The 17669-nt window shown below is 37.6% G+C and overlaps 3 protein-coding genes across 3 annotated transcripts in view; 1 reads left to right on the top strand and 2 right to left on the bottom strand.

Moving 5' to 3' along the window:
- apoc1 (apolipoprotein C-I) overlaps positions 1–17669 on the top strand; it is a 138451-nt gene that overhangs the window by 105118 nt on the left and 15664 nt on the right. The gene's annotated exons all lie outside the window — the stretch shown is intronic.
- LOC108898236 (uncharacterized) overlaps positions 1–17669 on the bottom strand; it is a 30774-nt gene that overhangs the window by 5363 nt on the left and 7742 nt on the right. Inside the window, exons 3-24 of the mRNA XM_018698153.2 lie at positions 10783–10902; positions 10426–10503; positions 10088–10138; positions 8187–9303; positions 6490–6511; positions 6278–6322; positions 6159–6190; positions 5966–6062; positions 5725–5842; positions 5424–5605; positions 5038–5256; positions 4772–4927; positions 4460–4678; positions 3539–3979; positions 3252–3416; positions 2921–3029; positions 1349–1460; positions 1102–1188; positions 731–749; positions 578–616; positions 376–401; positions 194–278 (exon numbers count right to left, since the gene is read on the bottom strand). Coding sequence (XP_018553669.2) covers positions 194–278; positions 376–401; positions 578–616; positions 731–749; positions 1102–1188; positions 1349–1460; positions 2921–3029; positions 3252–3416; positions 3539–3979; positions 4460–4678; positions 4772–4927; positions 5038–5256; positions 5424–5605; positions 5725–5842; positions 5966–6062; positions 6159–6164 — 2080 coding nt within the window. The 5' untranslated portion in view covers positions 6165–6190; positions 6278–6322; positions 6490–6511; ... (2 more) ...; positions 10426–10503; positions 10783–10902. The remainder of the gene's footprint in view (positions 1–193; positions 279–375; positions 402–577; positions 617–730; positions 750–1101; positions 1189–1348; positions 1461–2920; positions 3030–3251; positions 3417–3538; positions 3980–4459; positions 4679–4771; positions 4928–5037; positions 5257–5423; positions 5606–5724; positions 5843–5965; positions 6063–6158; positions 6191–6277; positions 6323–6489; positions 6512–8186; positions 9304–10087; positions 10139–10425; positions 10504–10782; positions 10903–17669) is intronic.
- On the bottom strand, positions 15735–17275 carry LOC108898295 (apolipoprotein A-I). Its single transcript, XM_018698251.2, has 4 exons — positions 17166–17275; positions 17008–17059; positions 16710–16860; positions 15735–16607 (listed from the first exon to the last, which is right to left on the bottom strand). Exons 2-4 carry the CDS (start codon positions 17045–17047, stop codon positions 16031–16033), a joined length of 768 nt encoding a protein of 255 aa, XP_018553767.1. The 5' UTR covers positions 17048–17059; positions 17166–17275; the 3' UTR covers positions 15735–16030.

Below are 17669 nucleotides of genomic sequence, written 5' to 3'. Positions count from 1 at the left end.
TTTGCTCAGAGACACTGCTTTAAAAATCCCCCCTAGATGCTCTGGTGGCAGGGTGGAGCCACTGTTTTGCACAACATATTTCACTAACTTCCCCAAGCAGTGCAGCCACCTGGAGAGCACATTTTATAGGTGCAGTCCCTTCTATCATATCACAAATATTGTAGGCTATTATACCAGAAAGGTATGTCTTTACCAAGGCCTTTATCCAAAACATATGGGACAGGGGACGTCCACAGCCCGTCCCCATCAGGGATGGCACTCCTTTGTATGTTCTGAGGCTACAATTTAAAAGAAATATGACACAAATAATGGATACATATACATTTATCTTTTTTAAAAATAATAATAATTTGGCTACAAAAATGCTTAACTCACCTCCACAATATCATCATGCACTGAATCTAAGATAAAGGATAAAAATTATTTTTTAGTTTTTTTTTAACAGAACCCAATAACAGTATTTAATGATATTTTTGTGCCTATGAATCCACAAAAAAGATGCTTTTTCAAATGAAGTATGAAGTTAACAAATCTCATCACAGGGTCCATTTAAGAATATCAAAATGTTAAACTTTACCTTTGTTTGCCTCTGTAATGTCCTTTTCTACACCAATGTCTACAAAAAAAGTAAAATTAATTAAATTTAAAATTGAAATTGAAAATGATTAAAATGATTAGGTTAAATTATTTTTATGAAATAACATGCTAATTAACAAATAATAGAACTTACCCACTACCTCTGGTCCATTCTGTAAAAATGAATATTTGAACACATCAACATATGTAATGATGTAATTCTAGGATATATAACGAGACATAAAAACAGTGTATCTGCTGTTCTGGTTATTGGGAACCACTACTATTACTGCACTGGTCTACAGGTAAAACTCAGATTTGAAATATTCAAATTAGTTTAATGTTTCCATTCTGTGCTCAGGATTTAGTAGTACCTCAATAGTGTAAATTCCAAATTTCCATCAACATCACATCATTAAATCACAAATTCAACACTTCAAAAAAGGACAGGTAATTTACTCTATGGTACCATTAAATACAGTAGTATTAGTTAGTACAGCAGAACATGGCTAAAAAAAAACTTACTGGTCTTAGGGAGAGTGCCGAGGAAGCTGCCAAGATCACCACAAGAAATACGTAGCTTTTCATCTTTGTAGTGTATCTTGAACCACACTTACATCGTACAAGAGATTAAATTAAAAACCATGAGAAGAAAGATAGATATATTATTACTGAATATAGATCAATTTTATAATTTTCATTTATGCTAATTTGAAAATTCAGTTTGTTTAATTTGTATTTAAAGAGGACAGAAAATGCCAATCATGTTTACCTTCTGCCACCCTGTCTTTTCCTCAACTGCACATGAGAAGCTGTGGCTGTAACAGGAGAGTTTTAAGCGGAGATGACAGCCCACTTGCATAACAAACTGGTTTTGAACACTTCTGAGAATCTCATGCATGCAGCGTCATTGTTTGTTGAATAATAATTGCAACATGCACTGATAGTAGCTGCACGTGTCAAATTATTATCAGATTTTGTCAAATGCACATACAGGGTGCTGGAAAATTCCTTTACTGCCAGACACACAGTAGAGCGCACCTGTCACACACTCAGATTTTTTTCAGGTATAAGTTACATAATAAATAGTCTGTGTATCCTACTGTCTCCAATGATGATCTTTTGATCTTTTTTAAAATGTCTACTTATTTATCAGAGCATTAGCCTTGTTAGCCTCTTAATTATCATGTATCTTGCTGTGTAATTAAACTTCACAGTAAATCTTACACTCTGGATAAGTTAATCAATATTAAAAGTTCTGTACATTTCTCACCACAAACCAGTTTTGTGTCTTGTGGTTGAGGATTTTTTAAATTCATCAAATACAGGGAATATCTGACTGAAGGTTGCTAAAAACAAGATTAAGAATAGACCATGCCATGTTAGCAGCTCTGTGAGACTGTATTTATGCACTGCATCAGCATGCTAACAGGCTCACAAGTGCTGTGAGACAGTGCTAACTTGCTGATGTTCAGCAGGTATAGTGTTTTAACATGTTCACCATCTTAGTTTAGTGTGCTAGCATGCTAATATTTGTGATGCAGCACAAAACACAGAGCAGGCTGCAACTGAGGCTGATGGGAATGTTATGAGTTTTACAGGTATTTGGTTACAATCTATTTTTGATTAAAATTTTGACCTGATCATTCAGTATCAGTCAGTAATATAAATAGAGACCAAGCTAAGTTAAGAACACAATGGGAGTAGATTATGAATATAGGAGGGAAGTGATTTTCACATTGCTGCATCACAGTGAGCTTTGGTGCTGCGTTGTGTTTTGATCAAGTGATTGATTACTATCTTATGTTTCCTTTTTCTATGTTGACTTGTTACCTCATACAGTGTACAGAATTAAACTTGCCTGCTGATCTTTAGGCCAAAATAAACTGCCATTGAAAAATAGGGTAAAAAACCACACATCAAATGAATGAAAATGACTTCACTGAAAGATCTCTTTATTAGCTGGTGATTTAGTTAGCTTTACTGATTACATGCGGGATCACATAAAGCAGTTAAGATGAAGGATGGAGGTCCACTTGAATGAGGGATGGAAGAATCTCCATTTCTTGATATGTCCTATTACAAAAACATTATAAGGTAAGGTGACAAAATACATTCAACAATCTGCAACATAAGCAACAAATCACCAACACAAGCAAAATAAAACTTACCATTTTAAGGCAAGGTTGATTTAGTCTGAGTCAGCTTTTGTGTCCAATCTAAAGAATCACAAACTAAGTGATTTTAAGTTTTATGTGATTCACTTGGCAGAAGAGAACAACATTAAAAAAAGGTCACTTTAGCTCAGAATTTTACAGTTTATTTCATAAAGTCTTGAACTTACCCTGTGCCACATGGTTCTTTGTCATAGTTGTTTGGGTAGGTGGTTATAAATGTTCTTGGTGGAAGTTTTGGACAAGGCAGAGTGCTTTTATGTTGTAGACTGGAGATATCTATTGTATACATTTTAGGTGATTTTAACGAGATAAAGACAAAAGAAGAAGAAAAGTTTGCATAACTCTATATTAACGAAAGCAAGGAATGCACCATAAAAGTTCACCTTTGTAATCTATAGATTTTAGTAAAGAGTTGAAACATATAATGTTACATTTCCACTACAACATCAAAGATTTACTCAATAATAAATCTGATTAGGATGAGACATAATTGCTCACCTGTCATTGAAAAGAGGAAGACAGCAGTGCTTCCCTTCAGGAAGTCTCTGTTCTTAATTTGCTCCAGGAGGAGAAATGAGTTGACTCCAATGAATGGGTTTGCGTACACGGACTCTCCATTCAGTCTAATTCTTCTTCCCACTTTATGGGGGTTGTCAAATACAGCTGTGGAAAAACAGAAAACATGTTTCCTGGTAGGCATATATCAGAGATGACAGTGAGTGGTTGTATTGATAGGTCAACATCAGTCACAATAGACCACGGGGATATATCTTGTATAGACTCACTTGATGATGGATCAGTAATTAGGTTGATCTGTTTGGACATCTGCTGTTGAATTTGAGGATTCTTGTCCAGCATGATAAAGGTCAGCTGCCTCCATGGGCAAGGCCACTGCAGTGCTGAATCATTGTTGCCTGACATTAAACGAAAATAAACTCCAAAAAAAGTTTCTCGCAGAAAAATTGACACCTGGTAAGCATAACCATCTGTAGAATACAACCGAGGGCTGAGCAGAGAACTGTCATAGTCAGCGGTTGTCAAAATCCTCTCAAAGTTCTTAATTTCCCAGACATTATGTGGACACTCAGATTCAGACAAGTTGATGTCATCAATGGAAAAGCCTCCTGTAGAGTTTTCATCTCCTTTACGCACCTCAAATGCAACCTGGAAAGGTTTGGAAGCATTCAGAGGAACCTTGTGAAACTGCCAAGCAAAGGTTGGTTGACCTGAGGTGAAAAAAAATGCTTTTACCAGTTGTAGTGTATAGTTTTTGTTTTATGTTTTGTCAATCCACCCTTATGGCCCAGACTGAAATATCGCATCACCTACTGAAGATGTTGCCCTCATATTTTGTACAGATATTCTTAATCCCCAGAGGATGAATCCTAATGACTTGACAATGACAATGGTCCTGAGACTTTTTTTCAAGTGCTGCCATGAGGTTGACATTATTGATATTTTGTGAAGTGTCTCAGAAAAACAACTGGACAGATTGCCATTCAAATTAAACAGACATTCATGGTACTCAGTCCTGTAATGACCATAAATGATATTCCAATCAGCCACAGCTGTATTTTGTGTTTAGTGCTCATTAACAAATGTGAGGCCAACATACAATACTAAGATAGTTAAGCATGGCTGTAGACTCTTAAACACTGTGTTTTTTTCACTCTGAAAGTAGCATTTCACATCTGTATTTTCCTCACCAGTGATCTGACCCATGAGGTGGAGATTTCCTGTAGAGTTCCTCCCATTCTGAAATTCTCTGATCCAGATGTTGAGCTGGTCTGATGGGCTCCCACTATGGTAATAGTAGAACTGGAGACACTGGACATGACACTCCCTTGTTGGGCTCATCCTCTTGGTCTCCAGCCAGGCTGAGTCTCCCTCCTGTCCTGATGCTGTGCCAGCATGCATGAAGTAACCTGGAAAGCGTTAAGGCAGAACCATTTTTCAGTTAGTTATTATTGTAATCCTCATGAAAGTTAGGTGTAATATTGTCTATAAACAGGCTTTACCCCTTGTCTTGTTGAGGTTGGTGTGGTCAGTAAATGGCCCACCAGCAGCAACACTCATTCTCTTCCAACCTTTGGCCGAACCTTTTCCACAGCTCTTCATCCCACAGATATTGAGGCTGGAGAAGCTACAATACTCCAGAAAAGAAACTGATGTGCCTGTGGTCACACAGCAAAAATGTACATCATAATATACTGTAGCAGAATTCTTGTCCTAAATGAATTAGAATTAGTAGTATTTCAGCATCATGAGAACAATCACAACTTACTGCAGTTATAAAGGCAATTCAGCTTATACACATCAATAGGGCTCATTTCCATTCGCTGGCCAATTTTGTCCTGGAACTCTGGTAGCTTAGTGATAATTGTGTTTCCAGAGTTTTTAGAAAAGAATTTTTTGCCGTAGTGCATCACTGATAAGTAGTCGTATGGAGCATTAAATGTTGTACTTGTCCTTGGGGTTAATTTCTCAAAATCTTCCTTGGATCCTGTGGACCAGACAGACACATAATAATACACGAAATGCATTATAACAGTTCATTGTCATTGTTGTTGTCATTGTCATTGTTCATTTCTAGCATTTTCACTTTAAGGGAATAAAATAAAAATAAAATAAAAATCAGAAACATTTTAAAAGATAGGGATGTCATTGTACCATCTCTGATGTTCTTCCAGATGATAGTTACATAGTCATCTCTGTCATATCTTGCTTGTTCATGATATAAGCCCAAAGCATGGAGAAACTCATGCTCTACTGTTCCAAGATATCCACATTCTGCACCAATGGAAATAACTTGGCCATTTTTAACAGTCTTTCCAACATAAGAATAACATCTGCTGAGAGAAGAAGAGTGACACATAATAGACAGAAAAATCAGTTCAGGGTTAGAAGGCCAGATTGCCACAGTGAAGAGTTAGTAGAGTATGTTCAGGGAGGGAAAATAAAACAGAATTACCCTTCATACTTTCTGACTGAAAGGTAGTACTCTTCAGACTGTCTGGGCTTGAAATCAATACATGACTTTAAACGGAAATGTTCAAAGGCCTGCAGAATGACTCCTTTAGTGTTCATATCTGTGCTCATACACACACATATACAAAGCCATGGTTAGCATTCTCCACCATAGTTAGCCTTAAGATTTGTTCATGCAATATATAAACAGTAATGAAGGGAAAGAGCCTATTCCCATCACTTACCAAGGTTGTCTTCAAATACATAAGGAACAGGATTGTCCCACAACCATTCTCTATTCAAAATGGCATTCCTTTTGACTCTTGTCTTTTTCTTAATTTCCTTGGGTGAAGTGAAGGAATTAAATTAATATAAACAATCTCAACATGTTATCTAGCAAAAAGAAAGACAAAATGATGAATGACACACATGGCTTACTTTCATAATGTCACCCTGAAATAAATCCAGACCTGGAGGGAACGATGATCAGTATTGTGAAAGCATTTATGTAGTCTAATTCATTCTTAACTACAACTAAAATCTCTGCCCTATCTTACCTTTATTTATTTCTGTTATGTCCAGGTCCTCCTCATCATTAATCTCTTCAAAAACAAAAAACAAAAAAACAAACCAGATTATATTTTGATATTTACATACCCTCACACATACACAATGTATCACTGTATATTCTGCTATCAGCTATGCTAAAGATTGTAGATTAAAGATAGTCAGTGCTTATGAAAATGTTTTTACGATTTTAATTTCTTACCTGTGAACAGTGTCTCAAGAGACTAGAAATGAATAGATTAGAGATCATGAGAAAATCAAACTGGAGTAACTTCAAACACAAATATATGCAACTTTCTGTAAAAAGCCATAATAAATAAATATACTTACCATGGAAAGGTGAAATATACTCAACACAACAATAAGGTAGTTATACATGACTGTGAATGAATGTCCCAAAAATGGTGAAGAAAAAGTGAACTATTGGAATACTGTCTAAAGCTGCATTGCTCCCTTTGTTTTTGTCATTCAATTTACAATTCTTCCCAAATGATTCTTAAATGTTCTTCTTGGACCAAAAACACTTTCTTTTTGTTCCACCACACCTCTAACAAATATGTTTAACTCTGAGATAAGCGAAAGCACAAATGTGTAGGGTTCTTCCACAAACACAAAACTCACTAACTAAACATTTTAACCACATTTTCCCTCTAGGCCGATCAAAAAGTAAGCACATTATCGTTTGACAAATATCAATCCCCCAGTGCCCTCAAGCAAAATGGATAGCTGTGTGTGAAGATGAGAAAAATGGAGACACTACTGTACAATAAAAATCTTGTGTAAAAAGATTTTTTTTTAAATTTAAACTTTTAATTGTTGGAGTGCAAGCAACAAAGAGGTAAAATTTGTCGTTAATGCATTACTTCCAAGACAACATTTCACCTTTATTTCAGTGTTTGTTGTATGTACTCAAGCCCTTTAACCAGTTCATCTAGTTTTTTGACAGCACTCTCACATCATATATTCTGCTTGCCTGCATTCTGTTGCAAGACCAATATTTCTGGAAGCAGTACAGTACAGTGAGGCCAGTAATAAGTGGTTTGAAACAATAGAGCACAGCAGAGAGCTTTAGCCCCTGTCATGCAAAACAAACCACACACCACCTTTTGAGTTCCACCATTTTCCTCAGTTCAATGCATGAATAATCATGATGACAGGTGTAAGGTTTAACCTTTGACACAGAAGATCTTGCTGAAACTCTTGGTGGAAAGATTTGTGAGAAGTTACAAATACTGCTCACACAGAGGTAGAATTATCTCTGTCAAACAAAGCTCTTTTGAAGATCATTTTGAGTAAATATGAGTTTACTCAAGTTTAATAGGCCTGTGTAGCAACCTGCCTGTAGCACCCTATCCACATACCCTTATTTCCCCCTTCTCCATTCCCCTTCACTGCCCAGCATGTTGATAAGCCTATTATGGTGAAATTATTATTTGTGACAAGACTGGTACAGAGAGAGAGAGTGAGAGTTATTGCAGAAATACTTCTGCTTCTGAGATGAATGTTAAATTTCAATGGACATTGTACTTTGCACTTTGCATCACATAGGAATATGTTGGAGGATTTTTCTTTTGAAACACCTCAATCTGTAAATCTCAAAGAATTCATGTTAGCGTCTTACATAACAAGCAGCCAGAGCATTTTCCTGCAAAAGTAGTTTATTGGAAAATATGTAGAATGAATATTAAAACTCATTAAATGGCAATTAATGGCAATAGAATAATTATCCTCTTGGGAAATCTAATTTTCTGCAGAAGAGGCAGGAAGTGTATGAGTGTAGTCAAACTTTGCTCTAGTACTGTGGAATAAAATCAGTTAGAGTCAGTAAAGGAAGAAAAGTATAAGACTAAACCTTCGACTCTCAGAATATCTCCTGGGTTTATAGAGTTAGAAATATACCTGTTTCTCTATCTGTGCGGAGCAAAACTGACATTTTCAGGGTGTCAAGAGTAGGTTTCCAGCTTTCAAGGTCACAGAGGCTGTCAGCATGGCTCCTGTGGGAAAATACCAACAGAGTGATTACAACAGAGAATGGTATATTATATAATGCTAAAGCTGTACTTATGTAAGTGCAAACCATTGAAAGTTATAGGGACCAGTACTACTAATGTATGTAATGCCATTTATATTGAATTCTTATCTCTCCAAAATACCAGTGGGTTTCTGAAAGTACTGAGGTTAAGAAATAATCAATCAAGCGACCTATATGACAACTTAATATGGGACAAAGAAACCTTCAAAAACTCTGATTTGTGACACAGAAAAAAGAACTGACCAACCAGGACTGTACAACGCAAAACCTGAAAAATGAAACACAGAAAATGTAACATAGTACAGATAAATAAAACAGGTGTTTCAGTCTTGACAAAATTAAAGTTTCCCAATTGTCAAGCAAACAGTTAGTTGATTAACGGATCAGTTGGTTGAGAGAAAATTACTTAATCATTAAAGTTTTTTTTTTTATCAAACACAATACACAATACCAAAGATAAGTGTAGATTAGCTTTAGCCTAGTCAATTAACTGATTCATATAAAAATTAAGTGACAGATTTCAGCCCTAGTTATAATCATTGATCTCATTAATATCAAGCATATTAATTACAACACAGCTGAACACAGCTACTGTATGTACTGAGTGTAATCTGTAAATACTGCCATTGATACAAAGCAGATTTACCTGACTCCAAATGACAATATGAATGCTGGTAGGGGGAAGTTGGTTGGATGGTTTTACATCTTGTCAGAAGAGGCAGGGGGAGTAACTGGTTTTGTAACAGGAGTATTTCCACATTCTTTGGCATAAAGTCTCCTGTGAACCAGCAGCTACGCACAAACCTTTCAACACATTCAATTGTATTTTGGTTCTTTCTTACTATTTGTCTGTCAGCTGCATCTCTTACAGTTGGTTTAAGCAGGTTCCCTTATCATCTGTCTGCATCAGAGTCATGTGGTTGAAGTTAGGCCATATCTGAAGCTTAGGAAGGTCTGAGCCATTTAGTTGCAGACTCTATAAATCTGTAAATGAAAACATAAACAAGTGTTCCATATGAAGTTATGTTCATGAGGTCTTAAATGGAGCAGTGTCAGAAAGTTTTTGGCATGAAAAATAATGACAAACATGCAGTGAGATGTTAGGCCTTCTGCTAAGTGTTGGTATTACAAATACTATCTGTTGCTGAGTAAAAGAAGCTTTAGCTGATGAAAGTGACCTTAACTGGTGATGGTTTAACTTTACTGTAATCTATCCAGACACTCTGACAGAACATGATTGAATATGAAACTAGCTGGACTCAACTGCTACATTGACTAAACATTGTTCATAACACAGAAATGTACAGTATTTGCACGATTTCATAAAAATAAAGATGTTTTGCCATTGAATGCAATGCAGCCTTAGAAATATCAGCATCATACAAATTCAGTGAACAAGCAGATGCATAAAATATGTAGTTTATCTGGTTGTTATTTTCCTTAGCTTCCCTGTCATACTGTCTGATCCAGATGTTGAGTTGGACTTTGTCACTTCTGCTATGGAAATAGAAAAACTGGAGGAATTAAAGCTGGCTCTTTGGATTCATCCTCCTGCTCTGCATTTTGGTGCCACTCCCCTCTTTTCCAGAAGCCATGCTACACCTACACACAACTGATCACTAAAGTGATCCCCATGCAGTTGGCAGAAACACATTTTTGTACAGAAATGAAAAACAGAAAAATCCCAACTAATGAGAAACTACAATTTCCAGTACATTTGTGGAAACTCTAAGCTGGATACTGAAATAGCTTTTTACAGAAAACTCACCATCTTGATTTGTTGATGTGCCATTTCCACGAGAAGAGTCTGTCTGGTTCTCTGTCAACGTAATGAAAATGCAACAGTGTTGTATTTCAGATGCATCAGCTACTAATTAGCATTTTCAGTGGCTCTTTATAGAACATCCATCACAATGCTGTTGTCCGGGGGAACACAGAAACAGCAGTTAGAGCAAGGTATAAATGAATACTATGATGGGGATAATTACTGACAAAAGGATATAATGCACAGCAGCTGTTCCATTAAAGAGAAAAAATGATTTTGGGAGAAAATGGTGTTTTTGACAGTTAAAATTAAATTAAAACTAAAATCATGCAGGCTCATACCTCCCTGTGAACTCAGGCTGGCATGGTCAGAAGACGGCTTGACTTTTGTGCTGCTGACTGCCTCCCAGCTGCTCCTTCCTGCAGCACAAAGAGTCACATCATACACTTTCTAATTCTTGACCACTTACATCTTGGCACTCAGGCAGATTAGTCATGATGGTGGATCTATTACAATTAGAGAAGGCACCTTTACCACAGTGCATCACAGATGTGTAGTCATACATTGTTCTAAATGTCATGGTGTAATTTGAACTATTGAAACTGTGCTTTTTTCCTGAAAAAAACACAATGGTAAGTTTAGTATCAGTTTCCTCTTCTTAAAGGTGACCCATTCATTCAGCTAGAATTTAAACAAACCTTCTTTTATATTTTCCCAGACAACAGTCACATACTCATCTCTGTCATATCTTGACTGTTCATGCCAGAGGCCCGTGCATTAAGAAACTCATGCTCCACGATGGCAAGGTGATCACACCACTGCAAACAAATAGAAGAACAATGTTATGAATCAGCAAATCAAACAAGTTAATCAAGTTGTTTATTACACTCTTTTCTTCACAGCAAAATGAATGCAAAGATTATTTCCTTGTCTTACCAAGGTTCTCGTCAAACATGTACGAAACTGGTATCTTTCATCTGAACTGGTTTTCCATAACAATGTTCCTGTCACAGCTCTTTGGAATCACACAGAAGGAACAAGACGCTTTATCATACCAAACTTTAAGTATCGTTCAAGTGTATTGTTTTAAAGCTGTAACAGCAAATGTGCTCATACTCATTAGGAATATGTGTCCTTCATGTAGATTCAGATCTAAAAAAGGATGTTTATCGTTATTTTACTCTGCAAATCCAAGTGGCAAAAAAGTACTGTTTGATTCATGTATGGATCTTTAAATGCACCTTTTATAATCTCAACAATGTCTAGATCTTCTTCATACCCACTGCCACCTAATAAGGCACAAGATAACTGAATGTAAAATAATTATTACAATTAAGGTAATTACAAAGGTAATTACAGAGAAACTGTTGTTTGAAGCCATTATGAGCAAGTTATTCTTCATTACAAAGCTGCTCTCTTAGTCTACTTTACATCACCTCCACTGCCTCCGACAGATGAAACAGGCTGTGGACACAAGCAGACCTGTAATGTGAGATGAATGATACAACATTTGATCGCAGTGGTAATGTTCCAAGCATCACTGCTGATATGAATGTGAAATGAGTCGAACTCAGCAGTAGAGATATAAAAACAAACGTCTTCTGTTTGGAAAACGGAAAGCTAGATTTATCAAAGCTAGACAACTTGTCAGAGGCCTAATGGGTTAATTTCTTTAATTATTATTTTTGCGAATACTTTTGTCAAATTACTGCAATATAAAATGGAAAAGAGGGCATGATATAATGTGTGCTATGCACAAACATCATTGCTAGTAAAAAAAAAAAAACTTAAAGAAACAAAAAACCACATACCAGACAGTTCACCAGACAAAGAATTACCACGAAACGTAAAACTGTCAAAGAGATGAAGAAATATGATCTGTTTCCATACCAGAAATGCATGCAATCTGCTCCTTATAAAAATTAAGGTTTCCCAATTGTCAAGCAAACAGTTAGTTGATTAACGGATCAGTTGGTTGAGAGAAAATTACTTAATCATTTTTTTATCAAGCACAATACACAATACCAAAGATTAGTGTAGATTAGCTTTAGCCTAGTCAATTAACTGATTCATATAAAAATTAAGTGACAGATTTCAGCCCTAGTTATAATCATTGATCTCATTAATATCAAGCATATTTATTACAACACAGCTGAACACAGCTACTGTATGTACTGAGTGTAATCTGTAAATACTGCCATTGATACAAAAGACAAAAAGATAATGCCTCATTACACCTGTTGAGACTTACAGTAAATCTGTCCCTGAGTGAAACACCAGGTCAGCAGATAGATACTAGACAAAACATCAGCGACTGCTAATTTGAACAATGTGAAACCTCTGTTGACCAGTGGACTTTGGACCTCCAGCGGAATCATCATCCTAAAGAAAACTACAGATTGACTGAGAAGAGGATATGATTTAAAAGACTTGTAGGCTATGTTTTCATTAAACATCATACTGGACAATAGTTTAACCTCTGTCTTTTGTTGTTAACAATGACATTACTCCCTGTCTGCTTGGGGTCTGACAGGAAGCCACTGTAGGCCTATGTGCAAAAATAGTATTAATAATGATAAAATTAACATCACAACACACTCAGTCTCCATCTTCAGCCTTCCTTCAGCCACTGTAAGTTCTACAGGCACTTGCATTTTCTATGACAGAAGATTAGGATCGCCACCTAAATGACAGTATGGCCACACTATATACATAACAAATGAATGGAATTGCCTTGTTTCATTTAGCAAATTCTATCGACCTTTTGTCTAATGTCTCTCTTAAACTGACAAGATGACTGATGCGTGACAAGCATGAAAGGAAGAGGGGTGTGTCAGGACATCCAAGTCATAATCAGTAAACAAATGAATCATTCTTAAGCTTCCATTCATCGAAACAACACACCATCAGAAATGTGACATTTTCATTTACCCAGACAGGCGCCTGCGCTGACAGACATCTTTCATACATCTCAGACTTGCTTTGAATACTGATTAGATGAGTTTTACTCACGTGTTCTAACACTTGTTTTGGATATTTAATCATACTGAAATTTACAGTGTCATAAAAACCTGTCATTATGTCTCTTACTAACTGTGGTGCCAGTGTTTAAGAAACTTAAAATTAGGAGATGTGAAAATAACCTGTACTCGCATACTTCATTTCACTTCACGTCATTGTACCTTTTAAGCCCTTGAAAACTGGACTGTTATCTTAGAAACAAAAACTCAGCTAGTCTTCTTTATCATAACTGTGTTTTTGATTTTCTGCTACAACATACGCAAACTGTTATCACATTTTGTGTTCACTTAGTACCAGTATCAGTCATAGTATGAAAGTGATTGATGGTTTTAGCCTTTAAACAATGTGCATGCAATGTATTATTGTGCATTGTGTTTTCACAGCCAGGGACATTTTTGCCTGCTGAGAAAGAAACAGTCAACCATAAAATTAAACACATTTATACATTCAGTTCTCTCCTTCAGTAGTGCAATAATGAATTAACATTACTCTGAAACTAATCTCTGTATTCTTTATAACCAGATTATATTAGTTTAAGGCCCAGAGTCATAGATAAATATAAAAGTAAATCACAGTACACAAAGAATTATTCTACCATAGGAATGTACAGCATGAACATTTAGTCTATTTGTGAATTCATTCTTCATTGCTCTGATTTTATTCACACTCACGCTTTTACACTGCTCAGTCACTAGGTGGGAGTGTAGCCTCTTCTATTGGCGCATGGAACACTGTCATACCCTTTGGTCTCACAGTACTGGATGATGAATTTGAACTGCCTACTATGGCTGTCAAATAAATGTAGGGAAGTAAAAAGTACAATATTTCCCTCTGAAATGCAGATGAGTAGAGATGCAAAGCAACATAAGATTCAACTACACAAGAAAACAACAAGTACCTCAAAATTGTTATAGCACTTGTGTATAGTTATATTCCACCGCCACTTTCAACCTTGTTTTTCAAAGGCCAGAAAGGTACTATTTCCTTTTTGCAGTCCAACACAATCAGACTCCAACAAATAATACTTTTGTAAAGCTTATAATGGTTAATTTTGTTTGGATTGGCTCTCGCTGTTGATCAAAGATAGAGATTTTTGAGGCAATCTGTGGAAAGTAAACATACTTTCAACGAAATTTAAACACCAGCTTCATATGTTTATTGCAGGGCTGTTGTATTGTATTATGTTTAAAGTTTTCTCATCTTCAAGTACATCTCATAAGCACTCTGCTCTGAAAGCAGCCCAGCCCACAAGGAACAACAACACGGAACAAACAACACAGCTTGAGAGCATTTAAAATGACCCATTAACGTGAGACAGCTATCTTCACATATCCACAGGCACTGATCTGCTTTTTCAAACTTGGAGCAACAGTCTAGTAACAATCCCTTATCTACATCAAAACAACAATGAATCTCTATTTGTCACTACAGTGAATAAGGCAAGATGCATCTTGTTCAAAGCAACTTGTGTGCGTCAAACAACAACTCCCCCCTCTCAAGTGGCTCCCGTCATAGAGTGTGAATGGGGCAGACATCAGTCTGGCCTCCAGTGTTGGAAAGTGGCCGTTGGGATGAAGGTCTTAACAATGCCTTTTGGCTGTTTTGACTGATAATCCAGTGTGACTGGTGCTCCTGGGAACCCACACAAGTGCTAATCAGGTATAAAACAGACCAACACATGAAAATGCGAGATCAGGTTTGCATTTGTAAAGCCCCACGGAGACTTTCAGTAGTTTGACCAATTTACGCCTCAGTGACTGTTGCACTTTTACCATCCTGTAATTCAATTAAGCCAGACTGAAAGCTAGGGAGTTACAGTTAAGAAAAAAGTGCGAACTTATATCTTACAAGTGCATCAGTGACTTCTGATATTCACACAATCCTTCTCTCTTCACATTCAAGTTTTTGTATTTGCTCTGAAGTAACCAGGGAAAAAATATGCAATTGTGTGCGTGTGTTGTGCATACATGAGTGTGCATGTACAGTTGTCACTGGACTCTGGCCCTCCACGTTGGATGCTGGCACTGTCAATAGGGGTAAGATAAGAAGGATCGGGCTTTGTGGTGTATATTGACAGCAAGAGGTTGCACAATTGTTTTTATGACAGAAAGAAAAGTCGGAAACAAATAAGAATCCTTCTGATTTGTTTTCCAACTGATTTTGTTTCATGTGTAATCTAATGGGATAAACCCATAACTGATTTCTCTGGGTCTCTCTCACATCACGTTGGTCATCCACGTTTCTCACAGCAATATCTCGATTTTAGCGTTGACACCAGAAAGGTGCAGTTTCACGACAAGCAATGACAAGTACAAGAATAAGAACAACAGTCTGCATCTGGAAAAAACTAGGGAAACGAAACTGGAGCTGGGACATGTTAAGGCATGGCAGATGGCTGCCTCCTGGGAAAAAAAAACAGCACATGCACCAATGTGGCTTGTGACCATAGTACTCCCTGTGTTTATATCATGATCATGGTTTGTCTGTTCTTTCTGGATGGCTTGTAAATACACTTCATGCTCTAAAATGGTTGTAGAAATACATGTTGAGAGAAGATTTGTGTGGTTAGATTTACAGATTAGAAACATGTTAAGTATCATAAAACATAAAACAAACAAACATCTGACCGTTTAAATTTTCCAGATTCATCTTTTTATTTTTTCATAACTTACAGAAATGACAAAAACATACAGTTTCCAACTTCACAACACACAATAAAAAGTATATACATGTTTAACAAGTGCAGGGGTTTGCTTTGCAAATATTGCACTTAACAATAAATATTATGTTGTAGGTATACACCCACTTTAATTTGGTTTACAGTATAATTCAGATATTTAAATTATGACATGCTTCAAACAGAGGAAGACCAAACAAGTCCAGCATCTTGGTCAGTGATGGAGCAGGTTGACTATGGAGGATGACTTAGTTGGCATTGACAAAGGACTGGTAGAGGGACATGAGCTGGGCCTGGAGGTCCTGGGCATAGGGATCCAGCTTTTCTCTCAGGTCCTCAGCATAGGGGGCCACCATTTGTTTCACCAGGTTGGCTCTCTGACTTAGCTCGACCTGGACCTTCTCGGTCATGGGGGCCACACTATCTTGGAAGTCCTGCAGGTGTTGGTCCACCTTCTGCTTTAGGTCATCAGTGTAGGGCCCCAGCTGAGCCTGCAGGTCCCTCACACTCTTCTCCAGGCTGGTCTTCAGCTCCTCGCTCCTCTGCATCAGTGTGGTCCTCAGGGCCTCGGAGTCCAGGTTGTCTGCATAGGGGGCCAGCTCCTGTTTGAGCAACTCCACTTTCTGCTGGATCTGGGCCTTCATGTCCTCGGTGTAGGGCTCCAGCTTGTCCCTGACAGAAGTCAGCTCTTGGGTCAGCACATTTCTCAGCACATCAGCCTCTGCGGTGATCTTGGTCATCAGGTCCTGGGCCGCGGGGGGAAGCTGCTCCTGGATTGTGACAGCGTACTTGCTGGCCATGTCAGCGCTCTCTGCCAGGCGGGCACTGAAGGACAAAGTAATGGTTAGACCATCAGAGGTTTGTGCAACACTGACACATGACACTCATAGGCTCAGTCATCATGGTCCTGTATGCCAAACCACATACTTGACTTCCTGTCCCAACTGAGACTTCCTGATCATCTGCAGGGTGTCATCAGCTGTCTGGGTGGCCTTAGCAATGTAGTCCCAGAAAGCATCAGTCAGCACTTCCAGCTGTGGCTTTGGTGCATCAGCATAGAAGAGGTTGGCATTGCAGCCTGATGGATGGAGACAAGATCAGCTTGAGAGTGACGCGGATTTTTCAGCCATTTAGTTTTTTCTGATTGCTCATCAAGCAATGCTGCATTAGCCTAAGTTAGTTTGACTTAGCTATACTGAAAAGATAACAAAAGCTTGCAGCTTACCAGACAGCACTGCAATGGCCAGTACCACAAAGACTTTCATGACTGCGTCTTGCTGAAAAACAATTATGATCTAGTTAACTTTTAACCTGTATCAACAAAGTCAAAACATTTATATTTGCCTCTTAAAGTTTTCTTTTGGAATATGGTATAATTCTCACCTGCTTTTGGCTTGAGTATCTCTCAGGATTTAGCGTGCTTGTGAGTGTGTTGGAGTGGTGCTTCCGTGTATATATACTGAAGCCAGATGACAGTTGTAGTCAAGAGCCCAAAGTCCAGGAGTCCCTGCCATGTTGTCACAGTGGCTCCCTTCCTGTTTCTGCTGCTTCTCCCGTCTACTATCACATGACCGCCGAGGCCACAACGCAGACACCATCTTTATACTAAACTGAGGTTACATGCCTTTTAGGAATTTCCTGACAATAAAATATTTCACCACAAGAAACTTTGCAGTAGTTCTCCTCTGACCCGTCTCTAGAAGCCATTTAGGATATAGTGATTAACTGCCCACTGAGTTCAGTGCTAACAGCCTGCAGATAACTCCAGACACCTTGGTATCCTCACACCAGTGGACTTTGTATTAGGGTCAAGCAACGTGAGTAAGATAGCGTGAGGCACTCAAATGTTTTCTCAAAAGGCTTAAAATAATCACACATAATATCCAG

The sequence above is a fragment of the Lates calcarifer genome, linkage group LG15 (assembly GCF_001640805.2).
Source record: "Lates calcarifer isolate ASB-BC8 linkage group LG15, TLL_Latcal_v3, whole genome shotgun sequence".
Taxonomy (NCBI): Eukaryota; Metazoa; Chordata; class Actinopteri; family Centropomidae; genus Lates; species Lates calcarifer.
The sequence above is the reverse complement of the archived record's forward strand: the minus strand, read 5'-3'. Positions and strand labels throughout refer to the sequence as shown.